The sequence below is a fragment of the Bison bison genome, unplaced genomic scaffold, assembly GCF_000754665.1.
Source record: "Bison bison bison isolate TAMUID 2011002044 unplaced genomic scaffold, Bison_UMD1.0 scf7180017864312, whole genome shotgun sequence".
Classification (NCBI taxonomy): Eukaryota; Metazoa; Chordata; class Mammalia; order Artiodactyla; family Bovidae; genus Bison; species Bison bison.
This window is the reverse complement of record NW_011494884.1, coordinates 3,474,074-3,495,916: the sequence shown is the minus strand read 5'-3', so window position 1 is coordinate 3,495,916 and position 21,843 is coordinate 3,474,074. Positions and strand designations below refer to the sequence as shown.

Sequence of the window (21,843 nt, the reverse complement as noted above, 5' to 3'; positions counted from 1 at the left end):
TTCTTGCCTGGAGAATCCCATGTACAGAGGAGCCTGGTGGGCTACACTCCATGGGGTTGCAAAGAGTCAGCCATGACTGGAGTGATTTAGCATGCATGCACATAGACACCTTAACTGCAATGTCTGCAAACCATCTCCTGTCCCTCCTTCGAGAAAAAAAAAAACACAAACAAAAAAACTCCCCACACCTCTTAGAGTCTCTGTTTTTGGTAACATCATGAGCATTATATATTGACCAAATCAATGAAATTGAGGGAAATCTTGAGTGTTCTACCAGTTCGGCTGTACCTGATCCATCACCTGATCACCTGCCACTTCTCCATCTCCTCTCTCCATCCTTCCCTCAGTGCATATTCTTCAGCATCTCTCACCCCCACTGCCCAGGAGTTGACCCACTAAGTCCGTGTCCTTTAATCCAAGGCTTCTCACGTGTGGTCCCCAGACCAGGAATCACCTGAGGATGGGAAACCGTTTCATCAGTCCCCCCAGTTGTTTGTGGTGGACGGGATGCTAATCCATCTACTCTGTGTTCCTGGGTTGACAGTTCTAAAAGACACCACAATCATGTTATTTCACCACCACCACTATCCCCCACCTGCCCCCGTTTTAGCCTTTTAAGGGTCTCTTCATGCCTGAAAGATCACACATCAACTCTTTTAAAAGAGATTTCCCAAAGAAGCCACTTCCTGTTGATAGCTCACAGTAAATGGTGCTGCTGGATTCATGGTCTCCGATGGAGAAGATTTAACTCTGGAACCAAAGACAGTCTCAGTCACTCAGAGCTTTGTGTAGATTTGTGAGTCTGAGTGAACTCCAGGAGTTGGTGGTGGACAGGGAGGCCTGGCGTGCTGCGATTCATGGGGTCGCCAAGAGTCGGACACGACTGAGTGACTGAACTGAACTGAACTGGGATAAAGAAAGCTTCCAGCAAGAGGCATTGGAAGGGGGCAGGAGAGTACCTGCCTCACTAGTTTAAGCAGGACCTTATATACTTTTCAACTACCTGCTGCTGCTGCTGCTGCTAAGTGACTTCAGTCATGTCCGACTCTGTGTGATCCCATAGACGGCAGCCACCAGGCTCCCCTGTCCCTGGGATTCTCCAGGCAAGAACACTGGAGTGGGTTGCTGAGAATACATAAAAAGAATACCTCAAGGTTGCAAGAGTTCACCAGACCCTTTGCCAAGGCATACATCCTGGGATAATTTAGGCACAAGATTAGCCAGGGAGAAGGGTTCCCTGCAGTGCCTCCAGGCAAGATACACTGTTGCTGTGCAATCAGGGGTACAAGTCTTGAGAAACAGGTTCCCAGGCAAGATCTGTTACAATTATAATCATTAACATAGAGCCTAAGAAAAGCATTTCCATGAGTAAGACACTGTGCTGTGTGATCTTAGTTCCAGACCTAAATATGTATCTCAGGCAAGATACATTGTTGCACAAGGCTTAAGGACAGCATGAGCAAGACTGTTCACCTCCTCCTTTAAGGGCCTTGGACTGCCTGCCTAAGCTTTAACTCTTTCACTGGCTTCTCAGCCTCACCAGCTGCTATTCCATGTGGGTGTATGCTGTGGTCCAGCTCTTACAAGCTGCTGGGCATTCACCCAGTGAGGCCCAGAGCAGAGCAGTGAAATCATCATGTATTTAGTAGAAGTCATAATGAAAAACATCAAGATGTTCCTGGATGTGATTTCACTGGGATCTCAGAGTGAATACTAAATTGGGCAGCCTTGATTTCATGATTTATTTAAGAATTATTAAAAGTGCAATTTAGACACTAGAATCAAGTTTAAATGGGGCATTATAAGTGGTTTTGGAGTAGGAAATGGCAACCTACTCCAGTGTCCTTGCCTGGAAAATTCCGTGAACAGAGGAGGCTGGCGGGGTTCAGTCTGTGGTGTCGCACAGAGTCGGACACGACTGAGTACACACACATGGTACATAAGTGGTTTTGACATTTACATAAGAATTAGTGATACATCATTTGAAAAAAACCCTTACAGCTGTATAACCTAGCACACCAAGAAACAAGATAAAAATAATTAAATAAGATTACTTATTAAAAGAATAAGTCTTGACAAATAACATTTATTTCAAACTTCCAAGGCATCTTGGTGACAGAACATCCACTAACATATTTCTTCATTACTTCATGAGAAAAAGCAAAAATTGTAAACTTTATCCCCATTAAACAGATAGGAAACTAGGGATTAACCTTGTTATATCAAAATAGGTAATTAATAGATGCATTTACTGTCAAACTTAAGGGACTACCACCGGCCACCATGCTATTTGTCTTTGGATTTTTCAGCTTAACCACCATCAGGTACTACATATGTATACACACACACATATAGGCAAAAGCAATTATATGTAATTTAGAGATAAACTAGGCAGTATGATTCTTATAAGAAAAAGTTGCAATTGAGACCAAAGAATAGTTCAGTTCCACCAAGAACCTGCTTCTTACAGAGATGATCACCCGAGGTCAAGGTTATTCTACATCCCAAAATTTTTTATAATATTTTCATAATAGACATTCCACTAAGTATTGCCAGGCCATGCTAGAAAGAGAAGAAAGGAACTCCTGTCTGATCTAAACTCTGGGTCTCACACTTTTCATGACAAATGAACTTGGTCATTTCTTAGTTTATGTGTCTCCTGTCTTCTGGAAAGAATACCTATGGTCACCTCAATTCTGCCATGCCTTAGGGTGTGCTCTGCCTCCCAGACCATGAGCCTTGGGGCTGGGAAGAGCACTTTTCCCTCTGAGAGTCTAGAGGTGCTGAAGCATGGATGCAGCCTGAGGACAGAACTGGTCCACAACAGGGAAGAGCAAGGGCAACCCTACTGAGAAAGAGAGATGAGACAGGGTTCCCCCAGGTGCCAAGAACTGAGGTCTCCAGGGCCCACATCCATCCCTGGGGGCTCCAAGCTTCCCAAGCTTTTGTCACATACAGGATCTCCTGGAGTAACTGCCCAGTGAACCCCGTTAAGTTTCAGATAGATTTCTGTCCTTGGTCACCAAGAGTCCTGACAGATGCAATCAATGTTTCCAAAACAATATATGTCAACAAACAATCTTAATACTTGCAAAATGTTTGACTGAACACCTCTTTGTACAGAATGACACATTTTATTCCATAAAATATTTGAAACAGCTGAAGTTTACAAGCTTACAATGTTTGAAATGAGATAACCATTGCATTACATGGCTACATTAAGATAAGTACTAGGACATTGTTTTTAACAGGAAAATACACTATGTACAATGTTATAATTTAACTGAATTTCTTATCTTAATGTTTAGTCTGTTATCACAAACATGAGGTGATAAAATTATTTCTAGGTTTGAATCAGTGCTACAGTACTATATGTTTTATATATGTATATATATGTAAGTACATGTATTACATTAGGACTCTGTATAGTCATGAAAATTCATAGAAAAAATTTTAAATGCAGACTGAGAAAGCAAATTCATAGATTTTTGCAGATGATTTTAATCTGATTCATCACTGCTGAAGTAAGAGCTGTCACAGTATTCAGCCGTGTAAAGGAACTTATGAATGACTGGGTTCATCTTCGGAATCCAGTGTCGGGGAACCAGATATGTTGAGAGATTAAATAAATCTACAAATACTTTGTACCTGTCACTGGAAAAACACATATATATAGATGTTTTAGAATTATTGATACAAAAGATTTTTTAAAGTTTCAAATAATGATATTTTGCCATAAATAAATTTCTATATTCTATCATATTATATATGTTATGTGTTGTATATATCAAGTAGTGTTAGTATTAAGATTGCTTCATTTTTATTCCATATCCAAAATTTATGTCCATAAAACAATATTACATGTTTCAGCGATCCAGACCAGACTGGGCCAGAACAAAACCTAGAGTTATTACTGTCATGCTACTTTCATGAAGATAAAGATGTGTTCCTATTTCTGATTTTTAAAGGGTGGGATGCAAAATAATAAATTGAAAGCAAATAAAATTCCCAGTTGTTCATTGGAAAATATTTCTCACCTGTAAAGTAGCTGCCAAGTAACAGACATGAGTGTATTGATATATTGAAACACCATCTTAGATTATATAATAAATGTCTATAAGAGTGGTTTTCACTTTAAAATTGCTTTTATGTTTGTTAGCCAACTATTTTCACTTGCATTTCACCTGCAGAAGAACATTTGTCTTTAAAATCAAATTTGGGTTCATATTTTGCTGTCATTTGCAACTCATGTGACCTTGGTCAAGCTGTCCAAAGCTTAGTGTTTTGGTTTCCAACTTCATCAAATAAAAACCACAATCCCTTCCTCTCACCAGGCCTTTGTGATGATTTAATGAGAAAGTGACACACTAGGAAGGTGGTTTGCGTTCACTATTCCCATCGCCACTGACGGGTGTGCTCATTTTCTGTGATCATTTATGGTTTCATGCTCACAGAATTTATTTCCAGGAAAGGAGAAAATGTGTAATGATTATAAAAATTCAAACTAATAAATTTTTAGAATCATTCAATCTAACTTTTATTCTTGGGAAAATGAAGATGTATAAAAATAATGAAAACTGAAACTGTGCATTTTATAATTTAGTCAATCAGGTGATAAGATTAGGGATGAAAATAGGTGAATTACAAAGAATTTCCGGGTCACTCTGCTGTGCCCTGAGTTGAAAACACTTCTCCTTGGGTTAACTTGGTTCCCTCCCTCACAGGTGATGCAAATATTGGTACCGTGTCCAATCTCATCCCAGGATCCAATTGATGACCTTCCAGAAATAAGGATGTTTACAATGATCTCCAAAAGCTCCTGTAGGAATTCCTTAATTTAAGGATAAATGTGTTGCCAGCAGTTCAGACAGGAGCAAGTGTAAGTGACTTGCCTAGATAAAGCACATCTCCGTGTTCAAACAGGTGCTGGTGGCCCCGCGGAGGTGAAGGTGACGCCGGCTTACCTCACGGTGGAGCGCAGGTACTGGTACCCAGAGGACCCGCCAGTGCCCGCCTTGCTGCCGAGCATCCTGTGCACCAGGCACACGTGGTTATCTAGGTGAACACACACATTAGCTCCAGGGCGCTGAGGCAGAGGGGTCGGAACGATTACTGCCTCTGAAAAAAGGCTCCCCTTTATCATTCCATACGGGAGGTTCGCCTGTGAGCCTATGCGGCACAAGGGGAGGTTGCCTGGTGCTCCGCCTGGTCCAGGCTGCGCGGTGCATCCATTCTTCCCTAGGATTAGCTCTTGGATGCCAGGGCGGGGGGTGTGGGCACACTGTGACTTTTATGAGCCCTTGTTCCTACCGCCTTCATGGGGCCCTTCCTCCATTAAAACAAAACTACTGACATTATATTTTCAAGTTGTATTGACACAAAGATGAATACATTACTATTATAAATTAAAACATTTTCTTTGACCTAAAGTTTACTTTTTCCTTCTGATGATTCCTGGTGGCTCAGACGGTAAAGCGTCTGCCTGCAATGCGGGAGACCCGGGTTCGATCCCTGGGTTGGGAAGATCCCCTGGAGAAGGAATGGCAACCCACTCCAGTCCTCTTGAAAATTCCATGGACTGAGGAACATGGTAGACTATAGTCCATGGGATCGCAAAGAGTCAGACACGACTGAGTGACCACTTTTCTTCCTGCTGATCAAACACAACATTTTCCTGGGCCCCCAGAGGACATATGAGCCCTGAAAACTGCCTGCCATGTGCACTGGGTGGGTGGCCCTCAGAGAAATTTCTGAGCTGTTTTTTCACAAACTAGCCCATCCCCCCCAGCACACACACACACACACAAATGGAGGGCAGAGGGGTATTGGGGGCTTGAAGGGGAGCAGGGTTGTGGGTCAGGTTGGGGGGAAGGGCTTACATCTCCACTTGGTCATGAGTGAGTCCACATCCATGAGGAAAGTCAGCAGCTGGAAAGGGACCTGGAACCTGGGCTCTTCCCTAGGGAACAAAACCACCATCATCATCTGGACCATAAACATGTCCAGCCAAGTCCAGTGTGTCAGAAAGAACACATACTCTACAATCTCTTGGGCCCCAAACCAACATCCCCTTTGCCTCTGGGGAGCTGTGACAGCTTAGATAACTCTCCCAGGCTTAGGGGATAACACAATTCATCTTTCAGTGTGTGTTTAAAGATTCTAGAACATTTCTTGAAGTACATAAAATAACCAGAGTCACACCTCACCCCCATTCTCATAAAAGGCAGACACAGACAACATCTAAGGTTTTCTAGCCAATAATAGCTAGCTACTTCTTCCAGGCAAGGATATTAAACTGTGAAAACAAAGACTGCCTGTTAAAGTTTCCTCTAATACATATATACATAATAAATATATATTAAATAAATATATACACAAAATAAAATTATATATGTATATTTATATATTTTTTAATTTATATCTATGTAATTTTACTTATATATATATTTTTCAGTTTTCGTCAACTCGGTGTATTTTCTGCAGAGGATACATAAGCTTGAATGGCATATATTCACTAAGAATTGAGGAAAACAGTCAAAACTGTTTTTTATGCTGCTGCTATTCTGAAAAATAGGTGAAAGAGGATTAAAAAACTAAATGAATTCAAGTAAGACACGCAGTAAACATAGATTTTTTTTTTTTTTGCTTTATACCAACGTGGCATCTTTTGCTCTGACACATTCAATTTATGAAACACAGATGGGCCTCAGACATGGTGGGCGGTGACAACAATTAGACTTGAAATTGCAGAGCAAAGAGCACAGCAATTTATATGGTGCTTCTACTTCATTCTTTTTCATTTTATAAAACAGGAATAACAATGTCGTTAAATGACAGAACCTATTTCATGGCTAAGATTCTGAGACAGATTCAACTTCGGGTCCTTAGGACACAATGTCACAGAATTTAATGAAAAGGATATTTGATTAACTTGTGTGTGTGTGTGTGCGTGTGTGTGTGTGCGTGTGTGTGTGTGTGTGTGTCTGTGTTTAACCCGTGACAGGGATAACATTGGACTCTTACTATTTAAAATAAAGAAAAACCTCATGAAACTTCACAATTATTTTCTAAGCTTTCCCCCAAATCTAAATGACTTTTTAAAAACTATGATTAGTTTTTAAACTAATTAGTTTTTAAAGCAATGTATAAGCTTTATACTTGATACATTATCTATATCTACTCCTCAATTTTTTGCTTCAAATTCTCTTCTTTTGATTTGTTTTTACCTGTAAAAATATATCATCAAGGCCCCCTGAAGTGCTTTGTACGATAGCCGTCTTTCTCCTGCAAGACATGGAACAAGTTTTAATTTAATAGGTAATTTAAGGCACTCATGTTAATTTGGCATCATCACCTTAAGTAATTGTTCATGTTTTTAGAAAATAATGTGAATGTTAGTTAAATATTTAATCCCTTAACTTGAATTTGGAAAACTATCATTTAAAACATTATTTTAGTATTAGATTTTAAAAAACAAAATAATACATACATGTATATACACACACACTTTAAATTCTCAAAACTTTTAAATAGACAGAAATCATGCAATAAACAGCCACAGACAAAAGGACGTGAGCTTTTCCCCTCTAAATATTTAGTTCCTGTATCATTTATGAATATCTCTTTGAAAATAATGCAACTAAATTATAGAATTATAAAGTTAGTTAAATATATTTTTCACTTTCAAAAAAAGAAAAAATTGATAAAGATAACTTGCAAGATAAATTTTAAAATTCCTTACTTCTATGAATGGAAATATCAATGTCCATTTTATCCCCCCGAAGTAGGGTTTGGTATTTTGAGCTCACAGTCTTATGTTCCAGGGAAAGGATCCTCTGAATAGAAATGCCTACCTTTACTAAGGAGATGCTCATGACGTTTCTCATCAAATAAGGACAGTAATACCTCTTTCTGCTTCTGAAATTCAGCCATTTGTTCCTCCTTTTCCTCTGACTCTTCCTTAGCCTTTGGGAGAAAAGCTGCATTAATATTCCCAAAAGAAAATAAATTCTTATTTTAGAAAATACTGCTTGTGAGAAATAGACTAGCCCAGGTGCAGAAAAGGTGTCCCCTAGGATATGCAGTGTATCATCTAAGACTATAAGCTTGGAAAATTAGGGAGGCCTCATGCCCACTGGTTCTACCCTTTTGTTTAAGTTTAAATGATTTGTTAAACTCAAATACTCTTTTCATAAATGTCATGATAAATGAATTCGGGCAAAACTGGAGTGACTATGAGGGGTCAATAATGTCTTATTTTAGACAATTATTTAATACAGGGAGTAAATTAATTCCAGTTAGGAAAAGTTAAGAATTCCTAGTCAGAGAAACTACTAATTCTACTGAAATTCTATCTTCAGAGCAATATTCTATAAATACAATTCCTTAGATATTTTTCACTGTTATATTTTTATTCACTTGATATTTATTGATTTGTTTAAGGAAATTTGCATTTTCCTGCCTTCAACACATGCTCTACTTAGAATTCAATTACTTGGAGCAAAAATCAGTTACTCCAGCTGACTTCCATTTACCAGATCAAGCATATCATGTGGTCAGAATGTGTGTGCCTTCTATGGCCAATGGACTATTCATTTATTCAGTAAATGTCAGGCTAGTGATAGAGAAAAAATTGTGAGCAAAAACCGAGTCCCCTGATCTCTATCTGGTGGGACTAAAACACTGAAAACTTGTTAAATTACAACCATACAACTAGGTTCATCTGAACCATTTCTCCACATATATGCATCAACATACTTTATTTTTCCTCTTTCTGACTTACTTCACTCTGTATGACAGACTCTAGGTGCATCCACTTCTCTACAAATGACCTAATTGCGTTCATTTTTTATGGCTGAGTAATACTCTATTTTATAAATGTACCGCATCTTCATCCATTCTTCTGTTGACAGACATTTAGGTTGTTGCCAGATCTTTGCTGTTATAAACAGTGCAGGGCAGGAATAGAGATGAATATGTAGAGAACAAATGTGTGGACATGGAGGGTTGGAAACAGAGGGCAAAAGAGTGAGATAAATTGGGAGATTGGGATTATATATATACTATGCATGTTTGTGTTCAGTCGCTCAGTCATGTCTGACTCTTTTGTGACCCCATGGACTGTAGCCTCTGTCCATGGGATTTTCCAGGCAAGAATACTGGAGTGGGTTGCCATTTTCTCCTCCAGGGAATCTTCCTGACCCAGGGATCAAACCCACTGCTCTTGCATCTCCTGCAGTGGCAGGTGGATTCTTCACCACGGTGTCACCTGGGAAGCCCTATATATACACTACTATAAAATAGATAGCTAGTGGGCAGCTGCTGTATAGCACAGGGAGCTCAGATTGGTGCTCTGTGATGACTTAGAGGGGTGGGATGGGGAGGCTGGAGTCTCAAGACAGAGGGCATGTATGTATACATATGGCTGATTCACTTTGTTTTATAGCAGAAACTAATACAACATTGTAAGACAACTATACCTCAATTTTTTGAAAAAGAATTTTAAATAATTGCAACCACGGGCAGTGAAGTAAAGGAGCAATGTCATACCATCACAACTTATAGTAGCAGAGAGTTCAATAAAGACCCTCCTGCTGAAGTTTTCCTTGAAACAAGACCTGAATACTGGGAAAGAGTTATCTGGGAAAGGAGAATGGATTATGAAATTCAAAGAGCCAAATAAGTTAGACATAAACAGTTGAGAATTACTGGTGTCTAAGCAGATGCTGCAGCAGCAGGTATAAATGAGTTCACCTGGTGGAAGAGGAAAAAGAGGATACAAGGGACCTGAGCCCATGCATTGTGAATCTCCATCAGTTACTGGTTTCAGAAAGAAACATGAACCCATGAAAGAGCTGGAGAAGTAAGGGTCAGAAAGCTAGGTGAGAACAAAATGTTGATACCAAAACCATGGCGGAGCGGGGTTGGGTGGGGAGAATGTTCAAGAAAGTGTAGGTAGTGATTAGTATTAAAGCCAGTAGGAAATGAAATAAAATGAAGATAAAACGGCCATTGGATTTACATACGGGGGTCACTTGTGAACAACAGGAAGGCAGACTGAACCACGGTGAGAATTAGATGGAGAAAAAGAAATAATTACACTCACTGCTGTTCTAAATACCCTGCAAATATGAATCCAATGTAACGTTCACAATATCTCTATGAGGTAAATACTCATATTTTACATTTTGCCCATGAAGGGAGGGAAGCAAATGAACCAGGTAGCAGAAGGGTATGTTACAGGGTCACCAAGAAGGGAAGGGGAATTTGACCCGTGACTGTGACAACACTGCACGGTGCACATAGCCTCTCAAGATGTAGAATTGAAACAACTCTTCCAAAAATTTGGTCATGAAGAAAGGATGAGGGCCCATAACATGAGAGAAACTGAGGAATCAACAGTATTGTTTTAACTGAGGGAAGTTTGCCATGGTCTGAGGAAGAACTCAGCCAATAGGAGGAACTCAGCATACATGAGTGAAGGGGAAGTTACGTGACTTAATGTATTGGTTGACTGGTCCTTTGTGAGCCCACTTCTGTCTAGAAGCAATCATAACATGAAACTTTCAATAAAAATGAAAAATCTCTATTAGTCTCATCTCCTCAAAATCTTGCCTACAATAAACTTCTTCACTTATTTTTTATTATGCATCAATAAAATTAAATCACTTGTGTAATATATTCCAAGCAGATGCACGTGTAAAAGCAAAAGAATATAAGGAAAATGAAAGACTAAGAGAAAATAAAATTAAAATAAAATTCCCAAAACTTCTCCTATAGTAAACTTATGTTTACTTATGGTTTCACAAATACCTGAATCTTTGTGAATTCTTCTTCCAAACCTTTGACAATGTTCTTTTCAAGCTTTCCCCAGAAGTTAAATCCATGCGGCTCTAAACCTGGGGTTCTTTCCAGCCATGCCTGAAGTAAATATTTTTCAAGTGAATACATTGTAAAATTTAAAATATGTCAAATGTTTTGTAACAAACATTTGTGAACTTGAAATATAAAATTTTCCTGGTTTTGAGGAAAATGTCAGTACATCATTAATCTTTTTGTATGTAAACGTTTCTCTTTCCTTTCAATATCTGCAGTCAAATGCTCTACCACTGAGCTATATCCCCTCTCCCCTTCAATTTCTTCATTTATAAAACAGCAGTGTTTTTTTCTCCTAATCTAGAAGGCAATCATATTAAAAATTTACTTTCTATTAACAAATTATTACAGATATTCCAGTTTTGTTCTATAGATCTATGAACATATGTATATGTTGTTTTAATGAGGTATACTGGTTTATTCTCAAAATAGTTTATGTCTTAGGAGCTGAAGGAATCATATCATATATAATTTGATTTGATCTAAATGCAAGAACACTGTGTACTTAGCAACATTGAAATCAGCTAGCTACTCAATTATTTCCAGATTCCACAGGATTTTTAATCTAGAAATAAAAACGAGTCCATGCATCTCTATGAGCTCTCATATAGCTTATTCTTGGTTTTGAATTTAACTTTGTGATTCTTTTTCTATAGCCATTAAGTGGCATTAATAGTTTATTAACCTAAATCTGTATTTATAATGCCCAGGGGATTAGTGAGCAGAGCATAATTTGCTAAAATAAAAGTTTAATTTGCAAAGTAAAAGCCTTTGTCCAAGAAGTCAAGACTGTACAATCCTATTTAATAATTTTCTTGCGCAGAAACTAATAATTCCTCAGGACCATGTACAGACCCACAGAGAACTAGATATGACTGGGGGAAATCCTGAAGGACAGAACTTTAGTGATGAACCTTAGTGATGTAGTTTAGTTAAGAAACATACTCAACTTGTGGAACTTTTCAATTATGGAATATTTTAAAGTAAAGCTCATTAAATAAATAACCATACTCAGTTTAAAAATCAGCTAACCCAATGCTAGTTGCTTAGCAGCAATGTTTAAAAGGATTGTTTTAATAAGATATAGAGGTTATTAAATGTTAACATATCATTGACTATAGAAATATCTCTGAAGTTCTCAAGAGAATTCTTAATACTTTAATTAGTGGAATTTACCAGTTGAAGTATTTTTATAAGTTCATTCTTCTCTTATTTACAACAAATGCACCCCAATTTCGACAGGAGTTTTGAAGTCCGGATCTCGAAGAAGCTCAGTGAACTACACGTGCTGAGCGAAACGTTACGTCTGCGCACGCACCTCAACCAGCTGCAGAAGCGTCCTTTCTTGCTCGGACTTCAGCAGAAGCTCGTTGTCTTTCCCTCTGAAGTTGTCACGGTAGTGTCTTCTGTTGTAAGGGACCCTCAAGCTCTGCAGAACCCCTATCTTGTTTTCTAACAGGCGGAACTGCAGACTCTGGAAGCCGGACGCCGGGGATAGGTACTCTCTTTGAGAACAGGTCCCGGGAGAGAAGAGCAGGGGAAGGTGCGCATTGTAAATCACTGTAACACTGCCTTCTTGGGGAGGGGGGAGGCGGTGGTCATGTGACTCTGCAGGTGTCACCAGGCACAGACACACAACAGCCCAGGGCTGAACCCATGACTTGGACTTGATCCAATCAGGACAACGAGCTCCTAGCCATCATCCTCTCTGCAGGCCGATGTTTGTATAGTTTGTGAAGGGTCCTAGTGTACCAATGTGTGTTTATATCTGTGTATGTGCGTTCACATGTGTGCACACATGCATAGACGTACATGCATGTGTGTATACTAAGTTTTTTCCTAAGGTAAAGACAGATGAACATTGAGCAATACTTCTTATTCAGTAGTGCTAAAAGTTCCTTTGTAAATTTTCTTCAGTTTCTCCTTAAAGTTCAATTCTCAAAGTTCAGCACTGTGAGACTCCACAAGTGAAATGAATGGAATGTTGCCTAGCACAAAACAGGGCATCACAAAATGTGATTACTCCCACCAGGCACAACCCTCACATCCCTATAAATGTTCTCCCTATAACTGGTACTAAGACTTCAATTTGTTAAGTATATACTAAAAAGGAATTCTACTTCTTTTCATTTGATTACCAACCATGTAGAGGATACTGCTTCTGCACCCCATGCTCTTAAAATTTCTTCTCAAATCTTAGTTATGAAAAAGTTTTCTTATAAAAGTTATAGTTTGACTGCTAAACATTCCATAATAACCTACGTGGGAAAAGAATCTGAAAAAGAATAGATACATGTACATGTATAACTGAATCACTTTGCTGAACACCTGAAACTAACACAACATTGTTAATCAACTGTACTCTAATATAAAATAAAAATTTAAAACACATAAAAAATAAAATTTATAGTTCAATCCATAATTTATACTGTCAGTTTTGGTTACATGCTTCTTTACATATCATTCCTATTTCTCTTGTATTTTTGGTTTTTAATCATTTAAATTTAGAATGTGTATTATATCAGCCTTTTAAGCCATTTTGCTAAGCTGTCTAAAATCCTTTTGGGATAAAACTAGGGTACACATGATGAATTGAATTTAATGGATCCTGTTATGTTCATATGTGAAAGGAAGAGATGAAATATTTTCAATAGCTACTCAAATGCTTCGGGATGACGGCTCCCAAGTGCTCACAGTGACAGACTGTCAGCAAGACTGACTCCTTAACGCCACGCAAAACAGCAGGCACGTTCTCTCCAGCCCATCAGAAGGGAAGGGTAACCCCTGTATGCTGGCAAAGCCGCGCGCGCACCTGAAGTCATTAAAGTCCAAGGCTGTCATGGTCTCCAGGACGGAAAACTGCTGGACCAAGAGTTTGAGGATCACCACCACTCGGTGCATTCGGGTGATCACCTTCAGCATGTTCCTCTCATCCCTCACCTGGGTGTTAGGAGACAAGACACTGAGTAATCAATCCTCAATTCTGGGAGACACTAAACAATGCACTCCTGTGGATGTTATCTCTACTTTAAAGAGGAACATTTGCATTAAAATGTGCCTTAGGTAGATGCTAAACTAATGGCAACTCTGAATTGTTTGCAAGAAGTGTCTGCAACATTCAAATCTTTTTTTTTTTTCTTTAAAACTAGAAAAATTCTATGGAAGGACAATTTAAGTAAATTCTGGAACACAACTCCCACTGATTTCAAAGCAAATGTCTCTCTTAGTTTTGCTCTGAGGAATAAAGTTTAGGAGAACGTGGAAACTTGTGGGTAAGAATTAAGCAGACACTTGGGTTCCTCTGTTCTGTCTCAAGGGCAGGAGTTGCCATGGAAATGGATGGGGATGATGTTCACAGAGGATGGATGTTCTCTCCTTCCCAGCCCCCTTGGCACACGGGCTCTGAGCTGGAAAACACAAGACTGTGTCCTGTGTCCTCCAAGGATGGAGGAAGGTACGTGTGCAAGAAGTGGGCTGGGAGGGAGACTGAGGGAACATCACCAGGATTCTGACTCTCCCTCCTCCCACTCTGTTCCTCCTCATCCTCTTCTGGCTCATCCTCCTCATCTTGTCTATTCTCTTTCCCCATCTCCACCTCTCCTCCTGTGTCACCTCCCCCATCATTGCTCCTATCTTCTCATAGCAAACATTCATTAGAAATACAATTCTGGTAGCTATTGATTAAAGAATCTACATTAGCTGTCCTGGCAATCCACTGTCATTTGTAACAACTTTTTGCAGGGAAAAAAATTGATTTCTAAACAAAGGACTTGAAAATAAAATTTGAAAGGCATCTTAAAGCAAGGGCATGGTGATAATTACACTGGAAGAACATGACCAAACTCTCTACACTAGAAACTTTTTTCCCCCTTAAATACTAATTCCACCATTTGGTGTTAAACTTTTCGCATTAATAATATTTTCTACACTCTCAAAGAAAAGTATGAAAGGAATACTGTGACATAGCAACTCACATGGCCATTCTGAAAGATCTCACGAACAGAATCTAATTCCCACAGGATCTGCTTAAACCAGAGTTCATAAGCTGCAAGGAGAAGATCATCATCAGTCGGGAGCCTTTTGACCATAATTATATGAAAGACAAGGCTAACACATTGAAAGAGAAATAAAAATGTAACTTAAAAGTCTATAAATGCCAACATAGCCCTATGCTATGCTAACAAACAAGTATTAGTGATCAAGTTAAAATAGCCTCCTTTTAATGAATGTTTTAATATGTCAGGTATGTTATCTATATGGTTTATGTTATTTTTGAACTGATTTCTTTCAACTAAATACTGTAAATGTCTTTTTGGGATACAGCAAATAATCTTATCTTCCCATGTGGAAGCTGGAGGTGTGTGGAGAAGCAGAAGTAATACTGAATATCTATAAAGTGAGATATTAATAATTCATTAACGTAATGAATGGGCTTCCCTGGTGGCTCAGACAGAAAAGAATCTGCCTACAATACAGAAGTTTGATCCCTGCAATAAGGGTTCGATCCCTGGGTCGGGAAGTTTCTGTGGAGAAGGAACTGGCTACCCATTCCAATATTCTTGCCTGGATAATCTCATGGACAGAGGAGCCTGGTGGGCTACAGTCCATAAGGTTGCAAAAGTTGGACGCCACTGAGCGACTAAGAATCATGCGCGCAACCTAATGAGTATGATGACATGTTTGTTTCTAGAGATTTAGATTTTACAGCGGAGAAGGCAATGGCACCCCACTCCAGTACTCCTGCTTGAAAAATCCCATGGACGGGGGAGCCTGGTAGGCCGCCGTCCATGGGGTCACTAAGAGTCAGATACGACTGAGCGACTTCCCTTTCACTTTTCACTTTCATGCTTTGGAGAAAGAAATGGCAACCCACTCCAGTGTTCTTGCCTGGAGAATCCCAGGGATGGGGGAGCCTGGTGGGCTGCCATCTATGGGGTCGCACAGAGTCAGACACGACTGAAACGACTTAGCCGAAGACTTTACAGGGAGGACAAGTTATGAACAGGCTGAAACTCTGTCATATTCATCAGTTTCCCTCAGCTCCTGGCATAATGTTTGAGATAAGATACACACTGGGTATTTATTTTATAAATAGATAAATTAAATAGCAAATGTAGTCATTAGGGGAACATGGAAATGAATCATTTTAATGATTGCTCATGCATTCTGTTTGGGCAAAGGCTGTGCTTCTGTACTAATGAAAGGAATAAAATTATACCTTTAAATTAGAGCTAAGGAGACTTTAGAAATCTAATTTCCATCTTTAGACAAAAAGAGCAAATCAAATATTTTTTGATCAGTTTATTTATCAATTTTTCAAGTTTAACTCTGGGTAGCAGGTCCCATGACCTGCTTACCTTGTGTTCTAATGGAAGGAAAGTTTCTCCATCAAATGATGCAAGCTACCATTTACTATGAGCTCACTGCATGCTGTACCTTGAACTAAATGTGTAACACACCTTATCTCATGTCATCCTCACAGGAGCTCTGTGAATGAGAAGATGTAATCATTCTTCCCATTGTACAGATGGGGAAATGAAGAGAATTACTAGTCCAGAAACCAGACTGAGGTTGCATCATCTTTAATGGTAGAGATGGGATTCGAAATAGATTTCTGATTCTAGATGTATGCTCACCTGCTGTCATTCTGCCCTCATTGATTTTGTCTTGGTATAAGCCACCAACAGAATGTCACCATAAAAAACAGAAGAAGTAACACATTAAGCCAATTATTTTCCTTTTTTTTTTTTTTCCTCAAAGGAGTTGGTTATATTAGCCAGTCAGTGAAGAAAACAATCATTTGAAGGACAGAAAGAATGGATAAGACAAAGAAACATCTAGAAATGCAGCGCTGATCAGCATGAGAGACGGAGCCATGATCAACCAGAGGACAGTATTAGATACAAAGTATTTAGAGTAAATCTGAATGTTTTGGGGTAACAGACTTCTGTAAGACACATATTTGTGAAATCTTTCACACAAGTCAAAGAGTTCTGAGACTTCCTCAACTTCCAAAGTCATGGACTCCTACGTTAAAAAACCACTACCCAGAAGTTAGAAGTCTGGAGAGAATGAATACACATTTTAGATAAAATTTATATTCCTGTTTAGTACCAAATTTCTGTAGGACATGTACAGTTACAGTAAATGTGAGTGATCTATTTCTTGAAAATAGCTCTGAGTTGACAAGTAGTGACATCTTAACTTTCAGATTCTTTGTGAATTCCAAGAGATAAAAAGTCTCTTTGGATTAAGGACAAAGTCCTACCTGATAAGTAGTGAGGTAACAGAAAGAAGACTGTAGTAAATCCCAGAAGGAGGACCTATGATAATTTATCTGATAGCAAAGTCTTTGCAAGCACCCTAGCAAATGTGATCCTTTACTCTTCCACCATTCTACAGTTAAAAGCATTGTAACTCTCCCCATTACTAATGGGAAACTACTATGAATAGTTACTGTTCAACCCTGTGTGTGACTTACCTTGATGAGTTATGATAAAAAGATGTTCATCGTGGATTTTATTTCCTTTCATTTCACTTTGAAGCTCCTGTGCATTCAAAACTTTTTCCAACTTCAAACAAAAAAAATAGAAAAACTGATTTTGTAGAAACTTCTATTTACATGATGAATAAGTTACAGTTAGGATCTAATGTACACCATAGTGATTGTAGTTAATGACAATGCACCATATACTAGATCTTAAGTGTTCTTACCACAAAAAAAAAAAAAAAACCAAGAAAGGTGATTATGTGACATGATGCAGGCATTAGTTAATGCTCGGGTAGTAATCACTATGCCATATGTAAGTGTAATCAAATCAACATGTGGGCACCTTAAACTTATGTGAAGTTGTATGTCAATTATATCTCAGTAAAACTGGAAAAAAAGATTACAAAAAGACTGATATTGAAATTGCAAAACTTGATTTTTACCAACTTTAATAAATAGAATATGATACTATAAAAAAAAAAACTCCCAAATACTCAGGAACCAATCTACTTTCTTTTAAACAATTAATGTCTCTTCACAAGGAGTGAGTTGAATTTATGAGTTTTATTCTTTTCAGAAGAAATTATATCTGTGTATGTGTGTGTGCTGTCATGTCTGACTCTTTGCCACCAAATGGACTGTAGCCCACCAGGCTCCTCTGTCCGTGGGATTCTCCAGGCAAGAATACTGGAGTGGTTTCCCATGCCCTCCTCCAAAGGATCTTTCCAACCCAGGGTTCGAACCTGAGTCTCTAGAGTCTCCTGCATTGGCAGGTGGATTCTTTATCACTGTGCCACTGGGGAAGCCCAGGAATTTTTACTAATACATACTATTACCCTCACTGAGAAATCACATCCCTTCCATCTCTTGAAGCCAGTGCCATAAAAGCTCTATAACTTGCTTAGCCTACTATGTGTCTGCTGTTCTTTTATTCTTCTAAAGAGTCAGTTCTAAGAAGGTCTTAACATTGCCTATCAGCTCATCCTTAGAAACCCATCAACAAAGTCATCAAGGATTCTAATCATTTCACATCTTAAAAATAATCTCCAGCAATTTCCCTAGTGGTCCAGTGGTTGGGACTCCATGCTTCCCCTGCAAGAGGTGAGGGTTCAACCCCTGGTCAGGGAACTAAGTTCCCACATGCCAAGTGGCAAAAAAAAAAAAAAAAAGATAAAATAATTCTTTTTAACACCCTTCTTTCATCTAAACATATGCCTTCAACATTTCCACTTTACAATAAAGAATTTAAAATAGAAATTGTCTGGCTACATTTGCAATTCTAGGCTGGGATCTAGTAACCAGGTCTCACGTGAACAGGTCGTTATCTACGCTTTCTATCTACGTTATCTATCTACGTAGATAACAGCCAGTTATCTACGCTTTCTCTGCCATTATTGTACGTTTGTTGGGCAGGTGAATCTTTACATTCAAGTCTTAGAATTTTCTAATAAAAATATATGCTCAAAAAAGCATACATTTGTATAAAAAGAGATATCTTTAGATCCATAAAACTATTGGGTGACTGAGAATCTTTACGACCCCATGGACTATACGGTCCATGAAATTCTCCAAGCAAGAATACTGGAGTGGGTAGTCGTTCCCTTCTCCAGGGGCTCTTCCCAACAGAGGGATCAAACCCAGGTCTCCCACATTGCAGGCAGATTCTTAACCAGCTGAGCCACCAGGGAAGCCCAAGAATACTGGAGTGGGGAGCCTATCCCTTCTCTAGGGGATCTGCCTGACTCAGGAATCAAACCAGGGTCTACTGCATTGCAGGCAGATTCTTTACCAGCTGAGCTACCAACCAGGGTCTACTGCATTGCAGGCAGATTCTTTACCAGCTGAGCTACCAGGGAAGCCCAACTGCAAAAACAAACACAAAACAATCCCCAAACATGAAAATGTCATGTAACTGAGTTTAAGGCCCAAAAATGAAAGATAATTCTTGTAAGGACCCTGCCACTTACTTGCAGGTAGTTCCCATAGATAAGTCCTCCTTTACTGGCTCTGTTCACACCGGCCTGTGATTTGTCTTCTTCACTGCCTTGTGCAGAGAGTGGTTTAAAAGCATATCTGCAGGTGAAAGAAGTAAAAGGGGAAAAAATAGAGCTTGAGAAAGCACAGTACCGAATAACAGGAGCGACGAGAATTCTCTTATTCCTAACTTTTCAAAGTAGATGATTAAACAGTGGAAGAAGGCTGACAGTTTTCACCTTTGCTCTTGAAATTCTGAAATTACTTTTCCTATCTGACCTTCCTAAGAGCTTAACCATACTCAGGATAGAGGTAAATACTCACCCAAAGCTCTTTCCTAAAAAGGGGCACCCACTCATGGTGAAGATACACTGTCAGGGCAGCCCAGAGCTCTAACTGTAGCTGGATGATGAGGCTGACCTCCCCAGATGGTCCACAGCTACCTTTTATGTACCCTGCCCACCCTGCCCCAGCCAATCAGCCCCTTTGCATCTCCTAGTGCGACTTCTGTTTCAGTTGGTACAGAAGCTGAACTTTGGCAGACTGTAGTGTGGATTTATGTTTCGGGCAGTTTGTTTGCTATAGACCTGAGTATTCTGCCAACAGTATTTGACTTGCTAAGTTCTGCTTTCATATCCAAAATAACAAGCAGTAAATAAATCGATGAGAGGCAAAGTTTAAAAACCCGAAGATTTAACTATTCTATTCCAAGAACACATTTGCATAGTGTTAGAATGTATAAGAGAATGAGCTTGTTAAAAAACAAGTATTTATTCTCTTGGTCTTAGATTTGGATATTTTTACAACTCCAAAGCCAAAGACGGACCTTGAGTGTCTCTGGAGAAACTCATTATTCAACAGAGGCAGGATTCACACTTAAACCCCAATTTCAGCCCCTCTTCAAAGTTTTCCTGGTCTAAATCTCATTTAATAATTAGCAGCAGTCATGCTGCTTACTGTATTAGAACTTAAATGCACATTATTAATTTACTGACACTTGGGCATACTGACTACAGGGCACTGGGAGTCAACCCACTATGTCTGCAGATAATTTTAAAACAGTAATAACATAACTTGAGTTCCAAAGCATGTCCATGAGAAAGTATTCTTTCTACAAAATATTACTGATTGGCCTAAGTTCTAACTGTTGCTTTGAGGTCCATGGAGCCAGAGCAGAGACTCCATCCTCCCTATCCACCACTGCAGTGCACAAAGAACCACACAGATATGGCTTTTCCTATTTATCTCAATGGTCAGCTTATGTCTAATTCCCCAGAGTCATTAGAGGTCAAAAGCCTCATTTCCAGTCTTAGCCCTCATTTCAGTTCAGTCCAGTCGCTCAGTCACTCAGTTCAGTCCGACTCTTTGTGACCCCATGAACTGCAGCACACAAGGCCTCCCTGTCCATAGCCAACTCCTGGAGTTCACTCAGACTCACATCCATGGAGTCAGTGATGCCATCCAGCCATCTCATCCTCTGTCATCCCCTTCTCCTCCTGCCCCCAATCCCTCCCAACATCAGAGTCTTTTCCAATGAGTCAACTCCTCGCATGAGGTGGCCAAAGGACTGGAGTTTCAGCTTTAGCATCATTCCTTCCTAAGAACACCCAGGACTGATCTCCTTTAAGATGTACTGGCTGGATCTCCTTGCAGTCCAAGGGACTCTCAAGAATCTTCTCCAACACCACAGTTCAAAATCATCAATTCTTCAGCACTCAGTTTTCTTCACAGTCCAACTTTCACATCCATACATGACCACTGGAAAAACTATAGCCTTGACTAGATGGACCTTTGTTGACAAAGTAATGTCTCTACTTTGGAATACGCTATGTAGGTTGGTCATAACTTTCCTTCCAAGGAGGAAGCGTCTTTTAATTTCATGGCTGCAATCACCATCTGCAGTGATTTTGGAGCCCCCCAAAATAAAGTCTGACACTGTTTCCACTGTTTCCCCTGTTCCCCCATCTATTTGCCATGATGGGACCAGATGCCATGATCTTAGTTTTCTGAATGTTGAGCTTTAAGCCAACTTTTTCACTCTCCTCTTTCACTTTCATCAAGAGGCTCTTTAGTTCCTCTTGACTTTCTGCCATAAGGGTGGTGTCATCTGAATATCTGAGGTTTTTGATATTTGTCCCAGCAATCTTGATTGCGGGGAGCCGGTGAGGCATTCCACTCGTGACAAAGGTCATGAGGAAGGAGGCTCGGCATACGCAAAGGCGGGATCGAGCCTCAGGAGTCCCCCCGGATATTCTCGAGCATTTTCCCCCAAAAAACCAGAGTCTGCCTACTTTATTGCTTTGTGCTCTCACCTCTGACTTTACTGGGGGCTGTCCCCTACCACCATCTCTCTCTCTCTCTGTCAAAGAGTTAACTTACAGCTCCAATTAATAAAGTTCCTGGGCAATTAGGAGTGTTTAAATCCAAACCCCTCAGATGGCTCTCTAACTCGCCTGACAAGTTTACCCGGACTCCTGCAGCTATGCATACGATTGTTTACAGTC

The 21,843-nt window shown here is 39.5% G+C and overlaps 1 protein-coding gene across 1 annotated transcript; it reads right to left on the bottom strand.

Annotated features, from left to right (window-relative positions):
• Nucleotides 1-3,114: 3,114 nt before the first annotated feature.
• On the bottom strand, nt 3,115-19,869 carry TDO2 (tryptophan 2,3-dioxygenase). The gene is made up of 12 exons (XM_010852516.1): nt 19,664-19,869; nt 19,333-19,438; nt 17,357-17,447; nt 14,850-14,920; nt 13,688-13,815; nt 12,194-12,380; nt 10,813-10,920; nt 7,854-7,965; nt 7,227-7,284; nt 5,880-5,959; nt 4,965-5,055; nt 3,115-3,654 (listed from the first exon to the last, which is right to left on the bottom strand). The coding sequence occupies exons 1-12, from the start codon at nt 19,696-19,698 to the stop codon at nt 3,501-3,503; spliced, it is 1,221 nt and encodes a 406-aa protein (XP_010850818.1). The 5' UTR covers nt 19,699-19,869; the 3' UTR covers nt 3,115-3,500.
• Between the last annotated feature and the right edge of the window lie 1,974 nt (nt 19,870-21,843).

Bases quoted from the DNA above. Each gene is read 5' to 3' on its own strand.
- TDO2 (XM_010852516.1), bottom strand. From the start codon at position 19,698: ATGAGTGGGTGCCCCTTTTTAGGAAAGAGCTTTGG. The intron at 14,921-17,356 runs GTAAGTCACACA...TTCTCCTTGCAG, and splicing joins TTTTATCATAACTCATCAAG to CTTATGAACTCTGGTTTAAG. The intron at 3,655-4,964 runs GTAAGCCGGCGT...GTGTTTTTCCAG, and splicing joins TACCTGCGCTCCACCGTGAG to TGACAGGTACAAAGTATTTG.